Raw genomic sequence first — 23695 nt, forward strand, 5'->3', positions numbered from 1 at the left:
CTACAGCCTGTGCTGCCTGGTGCTGCCAAGTCCTGAGCCGTATATACAAGAGCTCTGTAATGCAAAAAGGCGACTTCTCTACTTTCCCTACTTTTGGGTTAGGATTCAATTTTCTGCAGGCGGGGGGCGGGGGGGGGGTCTCTCACATTAATTACTATTTGGTTATCTGCTTTCCAACCTCTTAAGATTTTCTTGGAGTATCTCCTTTCCCACTAACTTTGTCTTTGTGAGTTTTTGGTTTTTTACCTATCTTTCTGTGTGACTTTTGGAAGGAACGAGGGTAATGCCTGTATCCATTCTTCTTTTTTAAAAAAAAAAACCCAATTTGAACTTTATTTTCAATGCCTCATTCCTTATGTTTTATTTTTCCTAACGTAGAATGCCTTTCTGAGAGTGATATCTTAGAATAATAATGTTACCTTCCTGGACAGTAAATTTAAGTCAGTGATTTTTTTTAATTCTAATGATAAATTTTTTGCTTTTTACTTGAGTATTGTCCTTTTGAATATTGAAAACTTACCTGTTAGATATCTAGTCTAATTCACAGAATTTTTTTAATAGGGCATCGCTGGAACTGACGTAGCTAAAGAAGCATCTGATATTATTCTCACAGATGACAACTTTACAAGCATTGTTAAAGCTGTTATGTGGGGACGAAATGTCTATGACAGCATCTCCAAATTCCTGCAGTTCCAGCTCACTGTTAACGTAGTAGCAGTGATCGTTGCTTTCACAGGCGCCTGCATTACTCAAGTAGGTTGACAGTTTGTTTCTTAAAAGTTGTTCACTGTAAAGCGAGTATGTGTAGAATATGCCTTTTTAAACTACTTAAATATTTAAATCAGCTGGAGCTTACTGTGTTAGGTTCATTAATATAAAAATGCCCTCCTGTTCTGTTCTTGAAGTTCTTAAATACAAAAGGCTTCCTGAGAACTGCTGAGTCCCTGAAGAGCTGTGAATGTCTATTAGGAAACCTGTCTTTTCTAGGATTCACCGCTTAAAGCTGTGCAGATGCTGTGGGTAAACCTCATAATGGATACGCTCGCTTCCCTGGCTCTGGCAACTGAACCCCCCACCGAATCTCTCTTGCTTCGGAAACCTTACGGTAGAAATAAGCCTCTCATCTCACGCACGATGATGAAGAATATTTTGGGTCATGCATTCTATCAACTTGTAGTAGTCTTTACACTCTTGTTTGCTGGTAAGAATTCAGTGCCTGGTAAAGCTAATGTCTCAGATGTTTTAATGTTACCAATTTTTCAAGGATGCAAGTTATTCTCTGTCTGACTCCTTCCTCATTTACCTTTAATTTCTCCTCTGTATCAATGGATGCTTAGTAAATATGGGGAGGCAGTATGGTCGATAGTGGGGGAAAGTAAGGAGAGTCCTGATTTCCTGTCCTGGCTCTGATAAGAACTCAGATAAGAGGTCTTAAGCATGTCACCATAGTTTGGGGCGTCTTCACTTTCCTCATCTTAGAAGACAAGAGAGAAAACTAGATAAATCCAGGTCCCTTCCAACTCTTTCTGTGCTATAATTTTGGCTCAAATAAAAGTCTGGCTGGTTTTGTTACTGCATAACTCTTTGAACATATGAAATTATTTTGTATGATAATTACAAAATAGTAATTTTTCACTCTTTCAGGAGAAAAGTTTTTTGATATTGACAGTGGAAGAAATGCTCCTTTGCATGCTCCTCCATCCGAACATTACACCATTGTTTTTAACACCTTTGTGCTGATGCAACTTTTCAACGAAATAAATGCCCGGAAAATTCATGGTGAAAGAAATGTGTTTGAAGGAATCTTTAATAATGCCATCTTCTGCACAATTGTTTTAGGCACTTTTGTGGTACAGGTGGGTAATTGAAGAAGACTGTGTCAAATTTGATGATTATGTGGGAGATATTAGGTAAACAGATGGCTTGTTCCAGAAATTACTTGACTGCAATGTGTAGGGCTTCTGCATATTACCTTGGTGACATTTAAAAAAGAGTTTTAAATATCATAACTTATGGGAAAATGTGCCCTATCCTGAAATTCTACAAGTGAGAAGAGTTTGTTAAGCTAATACCACTTTAATTACACTACGGGTTCTGTAGTTGTGATGTTTCACATTCACTCTGATGCTGATTCATTCTACATCATTGGTATCAAAACTGTTATTTTAATATTTAACGTAAATCTTACAGTTTACCACTTTCTGAGCTATCTAAAGTGATCCCCCTTTTTTTCAATATAGCACCCCTATATTCAACAGTGCTTGGTACCCTTCAGTCTAGATATTGTGTTACACTCCCTCTAGTAACTTAGCAGGNTCTTTGTGAGTTTTTGGTTTTTTACCTATCTTTCTGTGTGACTTTTGGAAGGAACGAGGGTAATGCCTGTATCCATTCTTCTTTTTTAAAAAAAAAAACCCAATTTGAACTTTATTTTCAATGCCTCATTCCTTATGTTTTATTTTTCCTAACGTAGAATGCCTTTCTGAGAGTGATATCTTAGAATAATAATGTTACCTTCCTGGACAGTAAATTTAAGTCAGTGATTTTTTTTAATTCTAATGATAAATTTTTTGCTTTTTACTTGAGTATTGTCCTTTTGAATATTGAAAACTTACCTGTTAGATATCTAGTCTAATTCACAGAATTTTTTTAATAGGGCATCGCTGGAACTGACGTAGCTAAAGAAGCATCTGATATTATTCTCACAGATGACAACTTTACAAGCATTGTTAAAGCTGTTATGTGGGGACGAAATGTCTATGACAGCATCTCCAAATTCCTGCAGTTCCAGCTCACTGTTAACGTAGTAGCAGTGATCGTTGCTTTCACAGGCGCCTGCATTACTCAAGTAGGTTGACAGTTTGTTTCTTAAAAGTTGTTCACTGTAAAGCGAGTATGTGTAGAATATGCCTTTTTAAACTACTTAAATATTTAAATCAGCTGGAGCTTACTGTGTTAGGTTCATTAATATAAAAATGCCCTCCTGTTCTGTTCTTGAAGTTCTTAAATACAAAAGGCTTCCTGAGAACTGCTGAGTCCCTGAAGAGCTGTGAATGTCTATTAGGAAACCTGTCTTTTCTAGGATTCACCGCTTAAAGCTGTGCAGATGCTGTGGGTAAACCTCATAATGGATACGCTCGCTTCCCTGGCTCTGGCAACTGAACCCCCCACCGAATCTCTCTTGCTTCGGAAACCTTACGGTAGAAATAAGCCTCTCATCTCACGCACGATGATGAAGAATATTTTGGGTCATGCATTCTATCAACTTGTAGTAGTCTTTACACTCTTGTTTGCTGGTAAGAATTCAGTGCCTGGTAAAGCTAATGTCTCAGATGTTTTAATGTTACCAATTTTTCAAGGATGCAAGTTATTCTCTGTCTGACTCCTTCCTCATTTACCTTTAATTTCTCCTCTGTATCAATGGATGCTTAGTAAATATGGGGAGGCAGTATGGTCGATAGTGGGGGAAAGTAAGGAGAGTCCTGATTTCCTGTCCTGGCTCTGATAAGAACTCAGATAAGAGGTCTTAAGCATGTCACCATAGTTTGGGGCGTCTTCACTTTCCTCATCTTAGAAGACAAGAGAGAAAACTAGATAAATCCAGGTCCCTTCCAACTCTTTCTGTGCTATAATTTTGGCTCAAATAAAAGTCTGGCTGGTTTTGTTACTGCATAACTCTTTGAACATATGAAATTATTTTGTATGATAATTACAAAATAGTAATTTTTCACTCTTTCAGGAGAAAAGTTTTTTGATATTGACAGTGGAAGAAATGCTCCTTTGCATGCTCCTCCATCCGAACATTACACCATTGTTTTTAACACCTTTGTGCTGATGCAACTTTTCAACGAAATAAATGCCCGGAAAATTCATGGTGAAAGAAATGTGTTTGAAGGAATCTTTAATAATGCCATCTTCTGCACAATTGTTTTAGGCACTTTTGTGGTACAGGTGGGTAATTGAAGAAGACTGTGTCAAATTTGATGATTATGTGGGAGATATTAGGTAAACAGATGGCTTGTTCCAGAAATTACTTGACTGCAATGTGTAGGGCTTCTGCATATTACCTTGGTGACATTTAAAAAAGAGTTTTAAATATCATAACTTATGGGAAAATGTGCCCTATCCTGAAATTCTACAAGTGAGAAGAGTTTGTTAAGCTAATACCACTTTAATTACACTACGGGTTCTGTAGTTGTGATGTTTCACATTCACTCTGATGCTGATTCATTCTACATCATTGGTATCAAAACTGTTATTTTAATATTTAACGTAAATCTTACAGTTTACCACTTTCTGAGCTATCTAAAGTGATCACTTAGTTGCTTCTAACAATTAATAGCAGTTGTATTTCTACAGTTGAGTTTATTACTAAATAATTAAAGGTTTTGAAATGAATATTGTAAATTACATGTGATTCTGAATGGCTGCATTCTGAGTTCGTACGTGTCAGTTTTTCATTGTGTAATATTGTCAGAACAAAGCAGAAAAGGGATGGAGGATGGGGTGTGAGGAGTGGGATTGGGAATGATTAGAAAGACTGGAAATTTTCCCATTTTTATAGAGGTCATTCTAAGAACAAAATGAAGGATCACTTTGTATATGGTGATTTTATATAACAATACTCTACCTATGTTTTTATATCATCTTGAGTTCTGTGATACTCTTCTGTGCAAATGACTGTATAGTAGAATCTGTAATCAAAATAGGTAAATGAATGGTACATAATCATATCAGGAAGTCAGTAAACATAATAAGATTTCAAATTAAAAATTGAGCTATTTCAGCAGTGAATCAGTGATGGTCCTTGTTTCAAAATGAAGATCTAGAATTTTAAACAGTTTATTCAGCCGATAACTTACGCACTGTGAATACAGAAGCTCAAAACCCTAGGCTTAATGATTTCTGTAAAAATGATTTCTGCTTGATCTTTCAATTTATCTATAAATTTTTGGAGACATGTTGCTTACTTGTTATATAGTTTCTGAAAATATTTTATTTAGATTTTATAAAAATCATTTTTCAGGACATGCGGAAACGGTAGCTTTTACTTGTTACAAAATTAGGTTTACTTTATCGATTTTTAGTATATGGGGATTGCCAAAATTTAACTACCTATGTCTGTATCAAGCAAATCTGGTAACTCAGTTCCCAACAAAGGGATATCCCTAACATTCTTCATTGCCTTATAAATAAGCCATTGCTGTTCCAAGTGTGGCCTATGGGCCAACTACTGGTCCACAGCCACTTTATCACAAGTCCACAGTGAGATAAGCAGCACGTGCCAGAGCGTAAATCAACAGCTTCACTGATTTCACTGTGTATTTCAGATTAGGGGTTTTTGTGTGGATGCGGAGGGGGGCAGGGGGGTGTTTTTGGTTTTAGTGGTAATAGCAGCAGTCTTGTGCAGACAGGACACTGATTTGCACTCCAGTGTGTGTTCCTGAGCCTCTTGTCAGGGATTAGCACTTCGAATAGGTCAGCTGGGTAGGAACACATGACCCTTGATTTACACATGTCTCATTTTGTTTGTTTCTAAAACAGTCTAGCCAGAGCCTTGATTATAGATTTGAAGTACCTGAAGGAATTCACCTTATAAATTGTATTAAATTTAATTTCTGTCCCGTTATTTACTAGCTGATTCTTATTTTTACCTTTTTTTTTTTTTTGACAGACCATGAAGTACGGAACAATCCTTAACTCTTTGTAAACATTTTCAGTTTCTTTTCTACTTTATAGCAGTTAATATAGAATCAGTGTTTTCAAAATATGTTCCATGAAACACTTGTCTTTTGAGTTGTTCTTACATCCTCAATAAGTTTAGGAACTGTTACCTGTTATACTTATCTCTTGGAGATTCTTAAAGCCATACATAACATAATACTTAGGAGTATGAATTTAGGAGCCAGTCCCGGGGTCAGATCAGGATGCTGCCTCAGTAGTTGTGTGATCTTGACAAGCTACAATTTCTTCATCTGTGAAATGGGGATAATACTGTGAGGTCACGTCATAGAATTTACGAAGCATTAACAGTACACATGAGCTCTGAGCTTAGTGCCTAGAAGGAAACACTTAAAATGTCAGCTGTTTCTTTTTGTAAATTAACAACTCAAAGTCTTTGGGAAATCCTTTAGTTAGTAAACCTGTCTAACTTGATTTAATTCAGCCCCTTGTAAATTTAGAAGACACCAGGTAATACTAGGTTCCCTAAGCACACATTTAGGAAACACTTAAGTACACAATCCTATAGTATGTTGATCTAAGCAGTACATTAAAGAATGTGGAAACTTACTTTCTTATTTTTAGAAGTATATTCTACAACTAGTTTTATTCCAATTGTAAAATGAAGGACTATTATTTCTTATGAAGGTAAATCAATCAGTCATATTAATCAGTTTCCCCAGCTTCTTAATATCCTTTTCACATCCCTCATTATACTCAAAAACTTTTTAAAAGGTAACGTTTAAATTTTTTTAAAAATTCAAAACACACAAATGTTGAGTTTTTTTAATGCTTATTTTCTTGGTTTAAAAAGAAAATTATTTGTTTGATATCTATTAAAATCCAAGTGAGATTGCCAAATCAGTTATAATCAACTGGTTGGGCTACTAAAAGAAAAAGAAAAAATTGGGAATCCATCTGTACAAGTGCACAAATAATCTTGACTTTGAAGGGCAGTGGAATTGATAAATATGTATCATTTGAATTTGGAATAAAGTACAGCTACAAAGAATGGAGTTCATAACTTTAAAATACAAAGTTTAAAAATGTTAATCCAAAGTGATTCTTTTTAATTTTAGTATTTGGCAGCTACTAACTGCCATATCAAAAAGAGGCTTCTCAGACACACAAGAGGGTGAATATTGTTATTTAACACCTATATTCCCATATACACTGTTGTGGTTTCTTTAAAATAAGGAGGGAAACATAAGCACTGTATTATGGATTTTATTTATGCAGATCATTGGACTTCCCTCTTTATAAGGGAGAGCAAATTTGTGAGGGTATTCCACCTGAGTTAGCACCTATTTCCGAGAATTTTGCAAGCTGCTAGAGTCCATTTATGTTTGCTCTAACATCTAATTGTTAACTAGGAATGAATAGCTATGTAGAAGGAAAACAGAAAGAATTAAATATTATGTCAATTTTTCCATAATATGCAGTCTTTTCCACAAAAGTACTATCTTTTGTAGAAAGGCATAAATTATTAGAGTTATACTAAAGACAGAGGAATATAGTTACTTGAGATTGTATTGGAAACCTTATAAAGTTATCTTCTTGATCATGAGAATTGTTGGGGTTTTTTTAAGCAGAATTTAAATGTGACATATACCTGTATTTAAAAGTTTGGACAGAGAGATTTTACTTTATTTCACTTGTCTTATTTTCAGCTGTGAATATTATACATGTCATCATCAGAATAATGGTTGTTCAGCTTGCGTTTTAGAGGACACAAAATTTGGGTAATTTTTGAAGTGTATGAATTGTAAAATTTAAAAGATTTAAATACATTTACTCTTGATTATTCCTCCAGATAATAATTGTGCAGTTTGGTGGAAAACCTTTCAGTTGTTCAGAACTTTCAGTAGAACAGTGGCTATGGTCAATATTCCTAGGAATGGGAACGTTACTCTGGGGCCAGGTAAAAAGATCATTTTTTGTTCAAACCTTAACTGATTTTTTTTCTTCTTTTTTTTAATTTCTAGTGTGTATTTTCTCTAAGCAGTTCTGTTACTTGATTCTGAGTAGTTACTATTCCAGGTAAAAAAGGGCACAGGATATCGTTTTTTAAAATGTAGTGTTCTATTATGTCACTTGCTGTTTATTGTGATTATGCCTAATTTATAATAAAACACTAAGTTTTTTACATAGTTTTTTAGAAAAAGTTTTACAACAGTATTAAGATAATGCATTCATAACTGGCTAGGATACTAACATCTGTATCTTTGGCTCTATGACCTAGTTTTTTATTTCTAGAATAAATACTTATGCAAAAATATAAAATATTATATACTTTAGACTTTCTGTCATGTTTGTTATGTAATTTAATCCAGAATGCACGTAAGAAACATCTTAAGTTTCAGTTCACATAGAGAATCTTTCCATAAAAATAATGGGATCTGGGAAAATGGGCCATAAAATGACATTTTAGATTATTTGCATTGAATGGCTTTAACCGTTATATATAAATACAATGCCTGAAAAATGAGATATACCTCATTTTTATTGTAGGCAGTGGACTTGAAAATGCATGTCATTATTTATTTTTAAATAGTGGTAATGGTGTGTGCATGGTTCAATTTAATTCCATTACCATTACTATAAAACTTAACTGATAGAGAATCTATACTAACATTTTCATAAATGAAGGTTAACATATGTTATGGTGTGTAACTTGTGTGAACTATGTCAGTCAAACCAAATGTCCAGGTTTTTCTTAAACTCAACCTTTATGGACCTTTTATCTCACTTTTTTTTAAATTGTGTTTCTAGGTTCTAAGGTTTCTTTTCTTACTCATGTTTACTCATTTTGAATACCTCATTAATAGACACCATCTTTTAAGGAGGATCCATACTTGGTCCACCTTTCTTTTTTGATTACCATTCTAATTTCATAGTGTTCTCTCATGGGCAGAACAAAACCCCACAACCTTCCCCCAAAATCTGGCTAATTTCGGGAAGAGGAAATTTAATACAGTATACATACCCAACAGGCATCAGTTACCATCTTTGGTTGACGTCATCTACTGAATTAAAGTGTGCCATGGTAGAAAGAACACTGATTTTCGTGGTCAGAAGACCTAGGGTCTTAGTCACGCCGTGAACAAGTCTCCTCGTGTCTCTGAGGCTGTTTCACCTCTGCAATGAGGTGGTTGGACTAGAAGTTCTGTTAGCAGTTCTGGTTCTGACTGCGTGCTTGTTTCCCCTGATAAGCTCGACTTCCTTAAGGAATGGCTGTTAACACGTATAAGTTAATACACTTGTTGGTGTTTTTTGTATTCTTTATGTTTTCTGGGGGCATTGGTGTCATTATCAATCAGTGTTAATCCAATTTTAAATGGTTGCATTTTATGAAAATGAATAAATTTAATAAACAAAACACTGTTTTCAGTTTAATATTGAAGATTTTTGGAATTTTGGTATTTTCTCATTGAATTCTTACAGCATTAATGAAATATGAACTTGTTTTGCATTTAATTAAGACCACCTGCTGTTTTTATTTTATTTGAAATAAATATAATTAGTACGAGTTTAAGTAAATAATGTACATCAGAGCATGGTTTTATAGTTTACTGTCTTGAATGTCCTAAATAAAATATAAAATGTAATCAGGTTATTTCCATTCAGGAAAACTTTGTACCCTTCAAACTTAAATCTTCTGTGTAGCTAAGAGCAGAATATTTTTTGTTCTAAAAAAGAAAGCCTCTGATGGACAGGCTGTCACTGCTTCATTGGTAGAGATAATTGGTTAAGTTTGCACCTTTTCACATCCTTTGTATTAAAGTTGATCGGTTTAATTGTACTTGATATGCTTTCTTTCTAAGTCCTTTCCCCTGTGTTGTAGCTTATTTCAACAATTCCAACTAGCCGTTTAAAATTCCTAAAAGAAGCTGGTCATGGAACACAAAAGGAAGAAATACCTGAGGAGGAGTTAGCAGAGGACGTGGAAGAGATTGATCATGCTGAAAGGGAGTTGCGGCGTGGCCAGATCCTGTGGTTTAGAGGTCTGAACAGAATCCAGACACAGGTATGGGTCTGGAGAGAGGTAGGAGATGTGATGGGAGCGGGAGTCAGCCACGGGCTTTTGGACCTGGGGAGGAGGTTTGAGCGCACTCCTTCACTTCCTTTCTAGCTTTCCCAACCCACAGAGCTTACTCCTTTGAAAAATAAAACTGGTGCCTGGAATGAGTGAAAGTTTTAACTGATGGTGAAAGAATGTTGTCTATATGCCCCTATAAGCTCCTTTTCTCCTAGATTCCTCCCCCCCCCCATCACAAAATGCTACTCTTGCCTGTTAATCTGCTCTGTAAAAAGTGCCTTTTTTCTTTACTTTTTATACTCGTATGTTGATAGATGGAATGGTCCTTTCTCTTGTTCTCTCTCTCTCTTGCTGAGCAAGCTGTCACAATCTCTGATTCCTTGCAGATGGATGTAGTGAATGCTTTCCAGAGTGGAAGTTCCATTCAGGGGGCTCTAAGGCGGCAACCCTCCATCGCCAGCCAGCATCATGATGTAACAAATATTTCTACCCCTACACATGTAGTGTTTTCCTCTTCTACTGCTTCTACTACTGTGGGGTGTGAGTGTGTGTTCCTAAGTGCATGAAATTAACATTTCCTACTTCACACCTAACGTTTCTCATTTTCTCCTTAATGTTTAAATTCATTGTTCAGGCTTTTCATAAAGCTTTCTTTTCGTAAAGTGGATTGAGACCTCAAAGTGTTGTCATTGTTGTTGTTTTATTTCTTAGAGGGCTAGATAACAGGTGGAACAATTGCACCCAAAGATTAGATATGACATCTGTGAGTTTGTCTCTATGCTAACTCTGATAGTTAATATGGGGAAGAAAATTGTAGCTTAGAATTTGTGAAACTACTATAGATTTTTGAGTATATGCCTTTAAACATGTTCATACTGCATGGTGCTCAGAAATGTGTCATTTGAAATTGATCAGGCAGAACCAAGAAATTGTGTTTTTAAAGCTAAAAAATGAATTTAGCATTTTGACTTGCATCTTGTTGAGACTGGAAAGTAAGATAGTAAGTACCCTGAAGAAAAGCTCTTAACGTATGGCCAGTTGTTTGCCTTCTTGGCCTAGACTTTGTGGCCTTGTTTTGGGGTGTTTTTTATTGAGGGAGAAGGGTCTCTGTATATAAGCTGCATAGTTCTGTGGTATTTTTGGTGTTGTTGTTTTTTTTCATTTGTATAATCAATTTAGTTTAAATCGCATCCTTCATAAGAAATGGTCTGTTATCTTAAGTTTTCTAAGGAAGTAGGGAAAGTGTACTGTTGATTAATTATTGAACCGTTTCATGTCATACTTTCCATTAATTGACTAGAATAAAAGATTTCCTTTCAGATGTTTAGTAAATGGCAAACTCCCCAAAAGCCTTATAACCTCTATCATCCTTACTGTGAATTAGGAGCTTGATTTCATGGTGGGTTTTTAGTATATTGGAGGGACTTAAAGGTGTCAGCCCACTCACCTCCACCCCAACATCAGCTGAGATACTCCAAGGTTAAAATGTATTTGAGCAGAGACCTTTGCCATTTGGACGGCAGCCAGTTAATGGTTAAAGGAACCTTGGGAAGCTGGACAGAGGGTAAACTGAGGGAGAAAACAATGCTGTTTTAAGGAGGACTGTTTAGTCAGTGCCTTTTTGTTCACCGTTTGCTTAAGTAATTTTCATGTGTTATTTTTTACCGTGTTGTAAAACAGGCAGAACAGGAACTCGCCCCCATTTTACAGGTGTGAGAACCGACTTGGAGGTGAAACGACTTGTCCGTGGCTGATAGGCAGAGGCAGCATGGCAGAGGAAAGAGCAGACAAGTGCTTTAAGGATACACTGACCCCGTAATGCTAGACAGGATGTTAAAGTTACATACGTGAAAAGATAGAAATCTGCCTTTTAAAAATTACCCGGATACTGCCTACCTGAATGAAATGGTACATGTAAATTTCCGGCCTTACACCTGGGACAGCTAATGTCAATTGTGTCCCTCCCTCCCTGTCTCCGTGGATTTTGTGGCCCTTGAGGGCTTATTACCACTCATGCCTCCATCTCCTGCTATTAGTATTTCTTTAGTTGTGTTCCATAAACACTTGTGGACAGCCTACCGTATGCCAGGGCTGTGCGAGAACCTCAAAACCTTGCAGCATAGTGAGGGGAAAAAACTAGTAGTTGGGAAATTCTGCTTGGTAGTAAAACACAGAATATTATAACAGGGTCCTTAACATGCCCTGAAAAGTCAGGAAAAACTACTGGAAGGAAATGACTCCTTAGCTGACTCCTGATAGAATTCATCAGTTGAAGAAAGTGGGCTTCAGCGACATAGTTTGGTACTAAAAATGAGTAATAAAATATAAGAAGTTATGAGGCCGGATGGAAGATGAGAACCTGTTTATATCCTATAAGAAGGATCCAAAATGAGACTTGATATTGAATGATGAATACATGAATAATACCCTTTACCACTCCTTAATATTTTACGACACCTGCTTTATTTATCTTTATAATAATCTATACTTTTTTCAGCCATTTGAAAGTAAGTGGCAGATATCATGACATTTCATCTCTGAATACTTCAGCGTATACCTCTTAAGAAAAAGAAGTCTCCTATATAATCATACTGTTATCACATCTAAGAATTTTAACACTGCTACCATTTACTCTAATATACAGTCCATAGTCAGATTTCTCCATTGTCCCCCAAAGTGCTCTTTATAGCTGTTTTGCTCCAGAATCTAAGAAAGGATCGTCGACAGTATGTGTTAGGACTCTGGTCTCTTACCCTGGATCCATTTTCTCTACCTTTATTTTTCAGGACATTAACTTTTTTTTAAGAATCTAAGCCAATGGTCTTATAAAGTATCCTACATTCTGGATTTCTTTGATGGTTTCCTCATGGTTGTTTTCCTGGTAAACTTTTCTGACAAGTTTATCTCCTGGGTGACATGTATTCTAGTTATTTTTATTTCAGCAAAATTTTAAATAGTTGAGACTTTTCATTTGGAGGGGTGTCACGTGACCGCAGGTAGACTCTATTTCTCTGTACAATTGTGTTTCAGGCTTTATAAGAAGTATCAGATCAGTCACCAACTCTGTTTTACACAAAGACATACCTGCCCACACCTGTCCCAGGCTCTTTTCTGAAGCACAACTGTACATGGGACCTCTTGAGTTGCTGGCCCCACGTGGCCACGGTGATAGAGTGGTGAGGGCAGGAGTGTAGTGGTTGCTTCACCATGGTTTGAGATGGTTATTTCTTTATTCTCTATTCTGCGTTCTTAGAGTATAAGGAGGTATTGAGGGCTGATGCATATCTCATTCATGGGGATATCATTATACACTAACAGTTGCAGTAATTGTTACCACAAATTTCTTTCAACCTTGCTGGTGAAACCTTGTCTTAGGTGGTACAGAACATACGCCAATATATAGAATTAATTAGTAGTGTTAGTAGTGTGATGAAAGGTTTGATTTCGTCACTGTGTTCCTGCCCTAATACACTAGAATAGTTTTAGAAATATTATTAGGAGTCTTTGCTAAATGAAAGAAATAATAACCCATTTCAACTTTGTCGTATACTAGGCTTGAAACATCTCTGGAGTGATCACCTTTTTTCTCTCATTGATTAGATCTTTACTCCTGAAGATCTCCAGAGAAAACATTCTGTAGTTTTTCTTTCTTAATGAAGTATATCATTCAATATCAGTGTTCACCACTGGGAAATTCTTTTGCTGAATTAATAGTTAAACCTTCCTGGGAAGGAGAAATTGAAAGAAAATTTAGTCTTCTAGGTGAAGGGTGAGCAAACTGTATCCTGTGAGCCAGATCTGTCCTGTTGCCTGTTTTTTGAAAGTAGATTTTTGTTGGAACGGAGTCATGCACCTTCATGGAAGTACCGTCCATGGTACTTCCTGCACTCTGCTGGCAGAGCCGAGTAGTTGGATCAAAGACTGTGTGGCTCACAGAACCTGTATTTTACTCTCTGGTTCCCTACAGAAAATGTTTGCCAACTTCTGTTCCAGATGAGTAAAACATTGCACATAGCACATGTGGTCTTCCTTTGAGAAAATGCGATGAGCAAATACCCAACTTGGGAAAACAACCTAGGATTTTCTTTCTTGGTGCATAGTATCTTTTGTTTTACCAGTGCAACTCTTTAAGTTAGTGTACCTAGTTAAAACTAAGGACGAATACCAGTTTAAGAAATGGGTACTCTGTTGTAGGTTAGCTATATCAGCTAGTGACTAAAATTGTCTTACATTTTTGAGCTGCCCTTGGATACCATCTTTTGGGCAATAGTATTGTTATTTTCTGCTGCCAACAGTTAGGGTTGTATTTAGGAGAATGGATGGTTTAGCACGGTACATGATTTTGTTTTGATGTGTTATTTAAATCTAAAGTATTGTTTGCCTTGATAATCATTTTCAGTTTCTTATAATTTCTTTGATTATGATAATTACTTTGATTTTTTTTTATTTACCATGTAAGCTTCATGCAATGTTTTCCTCTGAATATTACTCTTTAAAAATTTTTCTTGATGTAGGGATTATTGGATCTTTCTTAATTTTAATAATTTTAGGAGTTATAGTTATGTTGTACATAGCTCTCAATAAATGTTAAAGGAATTGTTAAAAGACTATAAAATAAACAGTAAGGCTTGGATTATCAAAAATACATAGTTAAGGTTACTTCTTACTTTCCTGCTTAACCTGAATTCTTTGTGGTATCAAAATAGTTTCCTACCTACCTAAAATATTGTGCACACAGTTGTGCTTTTTAGTTACTCAGAATTCCTACTGTACCATGAGGATTTACATATAGAAGGTAATAGAGATCAGAGCAAGTGGAAGTTAGCTCAACATCATGCTTTACATCAGGAGTGCTTATTATGTTCTTCATGAGTAGAGAGTAAAGCAAATCTGATTCAGTGACCCCTGGTCAATCTAGATTTTATTGTATGTAGCTAGTAGGAGAACTGTTCCTTGAAATGGTTTTGCTTTGGAGCATTTCCGAGCTGTCCTTTTTCATATGTCCAGTCATCATGTGGCTAAGTAGTAGGGTCAGAGGAAGACCGCATTCACCTTAATCTTAGGAAGTATTTTATTCTAGTGATGTTAGCTATAAAGTTAATGTCCGCATGTTCTCTTCTTTCATTGACTTCCAAAGAACCTGGAATTGGGAGTCCAGATAACTTGGTTCTAAGACACTTTGGCGCTGATTAGGAGTGATAGGACAGGTCAACATCCTCTCAAGTTGTTCCGCTTTATCTTTTATAAAGCAGTTAGAATAAAGTATGTCGAATAACCTTTCAAGCTCTGATGTTCTCAAATAACTTAGTAAATTCTTTCGGAAAGAAAACTTCCCCAAATTGAAAATTTTTGGTAAAAAGGAATCTCATCGAATTTTACCTGCCACAGGTATGGCTGTTGTGTGCATGTGTAAATTGTGTGTACACACACATACTGCCTGCTCTCACCTGCTTCCTCTTTACACTCTGCCCTTCATAGAGCTTTGCTAAATCCTAGATCTCTAGTTTACGCTCACCCCTTTCTCCTAAGCTCTGGATATTTTCATTTGGGGGTACTACAGCTCCTCAAATTTAGCATGTTCCAAAAATTGATTTATTCCCCCTTTGATTCTTTACTACTCCCCTCTACCAAGACTGGTCAAAACAAAACACTTCACTGTTTCTCTAGCTCTATTAGCAGCGTTTTCCGCAACTAAGTCAGATAAGCACCAACTGCAGGGTCATGGTCAGCAGTTCTCATCATGGTCCTCCCAATTTGTGTTCTCCATGCCTACTGACCACTGACACCAACACCAACAGATATTTTTCCCTTTTTTTTTGAGAAAGTTATCTTTTTGCTTTTTTAACTGTAGTTTATTCTTAAGACAGGATACTTGTTAAATGTCCACGTTTATAAAATGTGAATTGTAAGATTTCACAATAAAACTACATGAATGATTGTAATGGTATATTTAGCAAGCATTGTTTACACACCATGTGTAAAACATTGTACATCTGGGGGAATGCGCATTACAGGAAATTGAAAATATGTGCTGCTAATAGTCGCATGAAGGGGCTGAAGTATAAACACATGAGTAGAATAGAATTATAAATAGCATCTGGTAACGCAGTGCAGCGTGGAGTAGCGGCTTGTGACCCCAGGTATGGATGAGGGCCCAGCCGCTTCAGTGTCACCTGGGAGCAGGTTAGAAATGCTGAATCAGAACCTGCATTTTATCAGGATCCGCAGGTGCCTCATGTGCACAGTCAAGTTTGAGAAGCCCTGCCATTGACACTGGGGCGCTAACACTGTCCTGAGCCTGTACGTGCACTGATTTAATCTCCCATGAAAACCTCATAAGGCAAGTACCATTGTTATTTCCCATTTATTGTTGAGGAAATCTGTTTGCCGAGGGTTCCTCAGCTAGTAAGTGGCAGAGCTGGAATTCACGCCCAGATATTTTTCCTCTGTCTTCCTCAGTCAGCTGTGCTGTACTTGTTCTCTGTATAAAGAACAAGGAGTAAAGCAGCCTACAGAAGGGGCTTAGTAAATCAGGGAAGACAACTTTGAGAAGAGAGGAGGTTTCAATTAGAACTGGGCATATGTTGTTGCAAGTGGCAGTTTTCCCTTCTTTTTAAGGCTGAATTGTGTGAATAGACCACATTTTCTTGATCCATTTACCTGTCAGTGGACATTAAAGTTGTTTCCATATCTCAGCTATTTAAGTAATGCTGCAAGGATTGTAAGAGTACAGTTATGTCTAAGATTCTGATTTTTGTTCCTTTGGATAAATTCTCAGAATTGGGAATCTAAAATAGTCAAACTCATAGCAGCAGAGAGTAGAATTGTGGTTAACAGGGAGTAGAGGGAAGTAGGGAGATGTTAGTCAAGGGGTGCAAATTTCAGTTTTGCAAGATGAGTAAGTTCTGGAGATCTAATGGATAGCATGGTAACTACTGTACTGTATAATTGAAATTTGCTGAGAGTAGAATCCTAACTTCTCAACACACACACACATACACACACACACACGGTAACAGGTGATGGATATGTTAAGTAGCTTGATCATAGCAGTTATTTTACAGTACATACATATATCAAATCATCAGCTTGTCTACCTTAAATATAGAGGGTGCCAAAAAAATGGAGACACATTTTAAGAAAGGAAAATTGTATTAAAATTATAATACTCAATATATACCAATAACAAAAGATGAATACAAGTCACGTTTGACTTCTGCAGTTACAAGAGGTGCTCAAAGTGATTACCATCAGCGTCCAGATGCTTCTGATAACAGGGAACTACTGCTTGAGCAACGTTGACCAAAATGTCCACTTGTACACATTTTTTTTGGCACCCCTGGTATATACAATTAAAAATAGAAGTAGGCATAAACTCTTACATTTTAAAATATATATTTAAATGAAAAAATACATTCCAATATCTTTTTGAAGAAATTATTTCTTTCCTATTGTTTTATGAGATGATTTTGGTGACTACATTTTTTATATGGAATGTGAATGTGCATTACTTCTCTTAACGTGAGTAAATGATGTCTTCATTACTAAACAATTCATTAGAATCAAAACAAAAGCAAATACTATTTAAATTGATACATAGTAGATGTTCAACTATTTGGATTTTGTCCTTTTTTTTTTTTTTTTAAGCCTGTATGACACTGGGTTAATGAGACCTAATGTCAGTGTGTGCAGTGATATTTTTAGGTTAATTCCCCATTAATCTTTTTTCATCCATACAGCAGACCTCTGAGAAGAAGGGCGAATTAATCGTTGAGCTTTATGTTTAGAGGCAAAAATGCTAGAAAACATTGTTTCTTCTTCTTGGGAAATATTTGACAGAAGAATCGTAGATTTTGTTTGTTTTCTGCTTTTCTTTTTGTTTTAAGTCTGTTTTTTCCAGTGAACTACCGTGTATAAATTGATTTTAAGTTTTATTCTATTATAGAGAAAAACACTATAACACTTTATAGACAAATGGCATATACTCAAATATTTATAGCTGTTTAATGGCATTTTATAGATATTTGGGCTTTGTCTTTATTTTTATTTTTTAATTAAGGGAATAGTGGGGCAGATGTGAGTTCATTGTGGCATTTGGCTTATATTTGCTTGGCTTTTTCATAGTCGGTGACACCCTAACTCCTAGCATGATAAATAATAACCCTCTGTGCTTGACTTTAACTTATTTGAGTTGTTTTCAAAATTACATTTTTTTTTAATTTTTAAAAATCAGCTAAAGCTTGTGTATGGTTAAGTTTTTGTTTTGTTTGTTTTTCGTTTGATTTTGTTTTCTTAGGGAAAAAAAATCCTATAAAATGGCTATTAAATTTTTAGCCAGTGACAATGAGATTTTTCTTAGTATTACTTTGAATTCTGTATCTCTTAATTCTCAGAGTATGTGGTTTTGTTGTTCTGTAGTGTCCTACTAAAATATTCATTTTTTTACAGTGTATTGCAAGTTCCACTGCATTACATGCAAATATGATTCACTCATACCTAGCTGTTTGTGGATTCAAACTCATAAATGAACCATCTTTAAGTTCAGCCAACAGTGTACTGACATTTTTCTGTTTTCTGGTATTTGCAGATTCGAGTGGTGAATGCATTTCGTAGTTCTTTATATGAAGGGTTAGAAAAACCGGAATCAAGAAGTTCAATTCACAACTTTATGACACATCCTGAGTTTAGGATAGAAGATTCAGAGCCTCATATCCCTCTTATTGATGACACTGACGCAGAAGACGATGCTCCTACAAAACGTAACTCCAGTCCTCCTCCCTCTCCCAACAAAAATAACAATGCTGTTGACAGCGGGATTTACCTTACAATAGAAATGAATAAGTCTGCTACCTCTTCATCCCCAGGAAGCCCACTACATAGTTTGGAAACATCACTCTGATTGTAAGCTGAATGTTAACACACTAGCTGCATTGTAAAGAAACAAATTGAAACTGGGTCTCTTCACATATTGTGACAGACAAGATCGTATTCTTGTCTTTGGACTTCAACAGAAGACACACTTGTACGAATGTAGATTTATTTTTTTAAAAAAAAAAAAAGCAAAGCTTTCTGCCAGACTGAGGGTGCTTTTTGGGGGGGTGGGAGAAATGAACTGACAGATAAACAGTAACTCACCATAAGTTGACCTGTGGATCATCAGTAGTACCTAAGAATGGTCCTGCACAGTGTATTAGCAGAGCTTTAGTTTATCTCAGTCCTTGATGGGAGAGAGGGAGGACTACCGCTGGGCAAGCAAAGAGCCCTGGATCATTGAATTGATACTTTAATTTCTGCTGTTGGCTGTTAATAATTTGGATTATTTATGTTTATAAATGATACAGATCTGTTTACAAGGTTTGTAGATACTTTTTTTGTTCCTGTTCATAGATGGGAAGCTTCCTTATAACTGATGCAGAGAAAAATTAGTCCTTCAAATACTGCTGTATTTTCAGGAAAAAAAAAAAAGGGTGTTTCTATTGAAACTGTACTAAATTTTTGCCTACAATTTAACTTGTTAAATATTGTAGATAAATTGCTAATACTAATAGCCAAATAGATAACACTAATGCTTTGTTTAAAAAAAAAAACAAAAAAACAAAACAAAACAAAAAAAACATGAGCAGTGGTGTTCTAATGAAGTTATGGCATCTGTCCTAATTAGTTTCTTAAATACATTTACTACTTAATGGTTTTGAAACAACTGTTTAATTTTTAAAATTTTTGAAAACTTGCTAATAACCTTTTGTTCAGAATTTAGTAGATTGTTTAATTCGGGACATCAACTGCATAATGAAAGATGCTTGAAATGCTTTTGTTATTTCAGGCAAATTAAATTAAATCAAACTATCAAACTACAAGAGAACCTTAGTCCTTTTTGTTTTTGTCTAAACATGTTAGTTCAGTGCTGTCTTGGTGAACTGTGAGTGAACTGTATTGACTTTTCTAATAAATCCTTAGGAACCTTCATACAGAATGAGGGCTGTTGGCATTTTGAAAAAGGTTAATAAGTAGAAGCGTACATGTTTCCCTTTTGTTTTTGAAACTTGTTTGTAAACATAAATAAATCTGCCCTTTTATTAAATAAATTCACGGCAATGTTTTTTTAAAGAAATTTCAGCTTCTTTACTGAATTCTGCATAGATGTTACATTAGTCTGTTCTCTTTAACCACAATTGGAATAAATTTCAAGATGGTAACAGCCCCATGAAGTACCGCTTTTAATTCCTTGGTGATAATCTAATAGAACCAGATTAAGAAAAAATATTACAATTTTACCATTTGACATATTCTTCATAGAATTTAGTTTGTCTAAAATAGTCTCACAGTTTAAAAAAAGTAATGACCACCATTGTCTTTGATATATTTATTTTACTTCTTAAGTGGCCAAATAACAGATTAGATAAAAATGAGATTATATGAAAAGGTGAAAAAGGTCCTCAAAATATTTAGATACAATAATCATATGCGGGAATGCCGATTTCTAAGCCAATCGGATTAAGTCTTTGTTTCTTTCTTTTGTTTACCTTCTCCCCTTCTTTGCCTCATCTTTACCTTTTAGGAACTGGCATTGTGTTAGGGCCCAGATTTCACCAGATACACAATCCTCAGGCTGACATAAAGTTTACGAGGACTACTACAACATCTGAGAGTGCTGACCCAGCAAAGAAACATTTAGTTGATGGTGCTTGATATTTTTGGTGGGTGGGGGAAAATCTTTTCTCTCCATCAGTCTTTTGCAGTAATCCTCTGCAAGTCTTAGAAACACATTGGCTCTGTCAGCATTTGTAATTGTACATTTATTCATCAGGTATTTATAGCGAATCATACTGTAAAAAGAGGTAGCATGATATGCTGGAAAGCATACTAGGCTAGGAGTCAAGACCTGGTTTCTAGTCTCGGTTTTGCCATTTACGTGCTGCATGACCTTGGGAAAGGCATTTACCCTAAATGAGGGTAATGGACTAGACTATCTTGAAGAAACCCTTTCAACTCTAAAAATTGACCCTATCAACTGGAGAAGCCTACAAGGCATAGGGAATAGAGAAAAGGGAAATGTTTTCAGTTTTCTTTTTTATTTTGGTTATGCTTAAATATGAATGTAATTACCAAAAGATTTAGAAGTGCATGTGCTATGGAGGATTTGTATTGAGCTTTTACAGTATTCATTTTTCAACTCAAGGCAATGGCTTTTTACACCAACTCGAATCCATAAACGGGTCTTAGGACATCCATGAAGTAGTAGCAAGACATGCTTAGTGTGTATTTCTCTCTTTGAGACACTGTAATTTCTATCAGAAATTTCCAGAGCATTATGTAAGTAGAAAAAAAGAATGCAAGCAAGCTGTTAAAAGATCTTGGATCCCATTATATAGTATGTATAGCTGAAATCAGCATCTGTAATTCAATCACTTTTTCTCTTTTATCCTCTAACTAAAAAATTGTTTAATTTTGCATCCCAAATGTTTTTAATCTTTGTATATTTTTTAAAAATCCTTTCTCCTCATCATTGCCTTTTTCGTGGTTGTAAATAGACTTACTTGCACTTTGAAGATGAGTTACTCCTTGTCATCTTACAAGTATGTGATATGGTAATTTTCATAACAGATGTCAGTTTTGAACCAAGAAATGATGATTTGTTTATAAGAAAAAAAAAACTGGCTTCATTTCTGTGAAATTGCTCTCTGAAAATTTCTTTTTACACGTGTAAGCCAACTGAGATACCGTGATGGTGTTGATTTCTTTCAATGATGCTTACCATCTATTTTAGCCACTGAGCCTTTTATTATTTGTCTATTTGTAAAGTTTATTTGTCTTAACTCATTTAATAAATATACTGTTTATCTGTTTCTGAATGGGGACTGAACTTTTTGAATATTTAAATTGATCCGAACATCATATTTTGGAATTACTTTTTTCTACTTGAAATTTTAAAAACTTGATTGATGAAAATTCTATAATGTACATGAAATGTTATGGCTGTGTTACAGTGCATCCGTGTTTCTAATACGCACGATCTTGCCCCTAGAATGAAAGTGGGTATGTTGTCCTTACAGTCCTACCCACCATCTTCAATCCTTATAGCACAATAGATGGTTTCTGCAGTCCATGGGAGTGGAATGTTTTGGTTTTAGAAAAATTTCGTTTTTCACATTGACTGTAAGAGCTTATTTTTTCATTAAATAATGCAAACTTGTCAATAGCAATTACCTGAACTCTATGGTAACAGAATCAAATTACTCTTAATTGGTTTTTATAATAAAATATTAACATAAATTAGCAAGTTTGTTGAAATACTGAGTGAACTTTAATTACTAATACCTTATTTTTCTATTAGTAAAAATTATTAAATTATGAGTATATGTAAGTACTTATGACATAAGAGATGTATTCCATTTTGTCAAATTAGGTTTTATATATGTTTTATGTATTATGATTGAATTTTGAATTAAGTTCCCTTTGTAAAATTAACTGAACAAGAAAGGGGGGTTACTGTACATCTTTGCTTGTTGACATTTTTTCCTTCCTGGTGTTTTTTAGAGAAATCCTGTCATATTGCAGCTGCCTTCTTTCATTTAACCTGTGCTACTCTAAGACTCCGTTGCCCAAACCCCAGCGCAACCTTTATCTTTTCAAATTCCAGTGTTACATTCATTTGTAAACCAAAAAAAAAGATACTTTTATTAGCATAATTATATCATCTAACTAAAATAATCTTTGAAAGATCCTTGAAAGTAATCTTTCTTTTAGGATAAGTATTATAAAAATTTCATAAAAAATGTTTCATGCAGTAAGGGAGGTTCTAGTTGTGTTCTGTACTTCTTTTAGTACATGTCAAAAAGGAAGTTATCCTTATAATGTAATTTCCTTTTCAACAGATTGATAGTTTTGTTCCTTAAATCCTCAACTGAGAGTTTACTTTTATGTTTTTTGTCTTAAGAACTACTTTAACATTTCCCTGTTAGAAAACACTTCAGCTTACAGATGAATATACTAAGCGTAAGCATGTTTACTCTGTATTATCTGAATTCTGTGTCATTATTGAAAAATACATTAATTATTTCTAAGTAGGGAATTAAAGTAAGAAATGAGCATTATGTGTTTATACAGTATCAGTCTTTGGCACAGCTTCCTTAACCAGCACTATATCCTAGGAAAACTGGTTCCCAAAATCAGTAACTCATAAGTCTGGGTGCTGGTTCGATGCAGCAAGTCCCTCAAATTCTCTTAATATAAGTCAATTGCAAGGACCACAGAATTTCTAAATTACCTCTCATTATTTAAGTACTGATACCTTCCTTAGCTACTAAAAGGAGTATTGTCACAACATAATATTTATGGAGTACTGCTATATGCTAAGCACTTGGCGTGTGTTATGTAAGTGATATCTCTGTGTACTACTCCTGCCACTTTACATATGGGGAAACTGAGGCTTATAGAGTTTAAATAACTTGCTCTAGGTCACGTAGAGGTGGGATTCACACTTAAGGCAGACCTCCTCAAGAGCCCAAGCACATGGCTACAGGTCTTTACTGCAGTAGCACCATCTTATTAACCTGAGTGAGCACCTAATGCCTGAAAATCTGTGCTTACCTTTTACGTGCTCCTTTGCTGTCTTTTTCTGATTCCAAATGCTCCAGAGATGATCTTAACAAATCTTCATAACCTCCCCAGAGGATAGTCAAGAAACTGAGGAAAGTATCACCGATTAAAATGTGTAATCCAAGTTTTCCTTATAAGCAGACCTCCACTAGCTGAAGAGTCAAAGATAAACTCAGTAGAATGGTATTTTTAATAGCATTACTTTGGCTAGAGAATTTTGTGATTCCATGCTTTTAAGATAGATATGTTTATTCTAAGTTTCATCAATAATTATTAATTTGACAGATACTGCTTTATATCCTAAATAATTTGGAATGAAAATAAACTTGTTACATT

The 23695-nt window shown here is 35.3% G+C and overlaps 1 protein-coding gene across 1 annotated transcript in view; it reads left to right on the forward strand.

The window, feature by feature from the left end:
- The window catches only part of ATP2B1 (ATPase plasma membrane Ca2+ transporting 1), a 129085-nt gene extending 107045 nt beyond the window's left edge, over positions 1–22040 (forward strand). Inside the window, exons 16-22 of the mRNA XM_019661437.1 lie at positions 562–753; positions 988–1201; positions 1645–1856; positions 7535–7642; positions 9566–9748; positions 10147–10300; positions 18348–22040. Of these exons, the coding sequence (XP_019516982.1) occupies positions 562–753; positions 988–1201; positions 1645–1856; positions 7535–7642; positions 9566–9748; positions 10147–10300; positions 18348–18373 (1089 nt within the window). The 3' untranslated portion in view covers positions 18374–22040. The remainder of the gene's footprint in view (positions 1–561; positions 754–987; positions 1202–1644; positions 1857–7534; positions 7643–9565; positions 9749–10146; positions 10301–18347) is intronic.
- The last annotated feature ends 1655 nt before the right edge of the window (positions 22041–23695 follow it).

This window comes from Hipposideros armiger, unplaced genomic scaffold, assembly GCF_001890085.2.
Source record: "Hipposideros armiger isolate ML-2016 unplaced genomic scaffold, ASM189008v1 scaffold_348, whole genome shotgun sequence".
In the NCBI taxonomy this organism is placed as follows: Eukaryota; Metazoa; Chordata; class Mammalia; order Chiroptera; family Hipposideridae; genus Hipposideros; species Hipposideros armiger.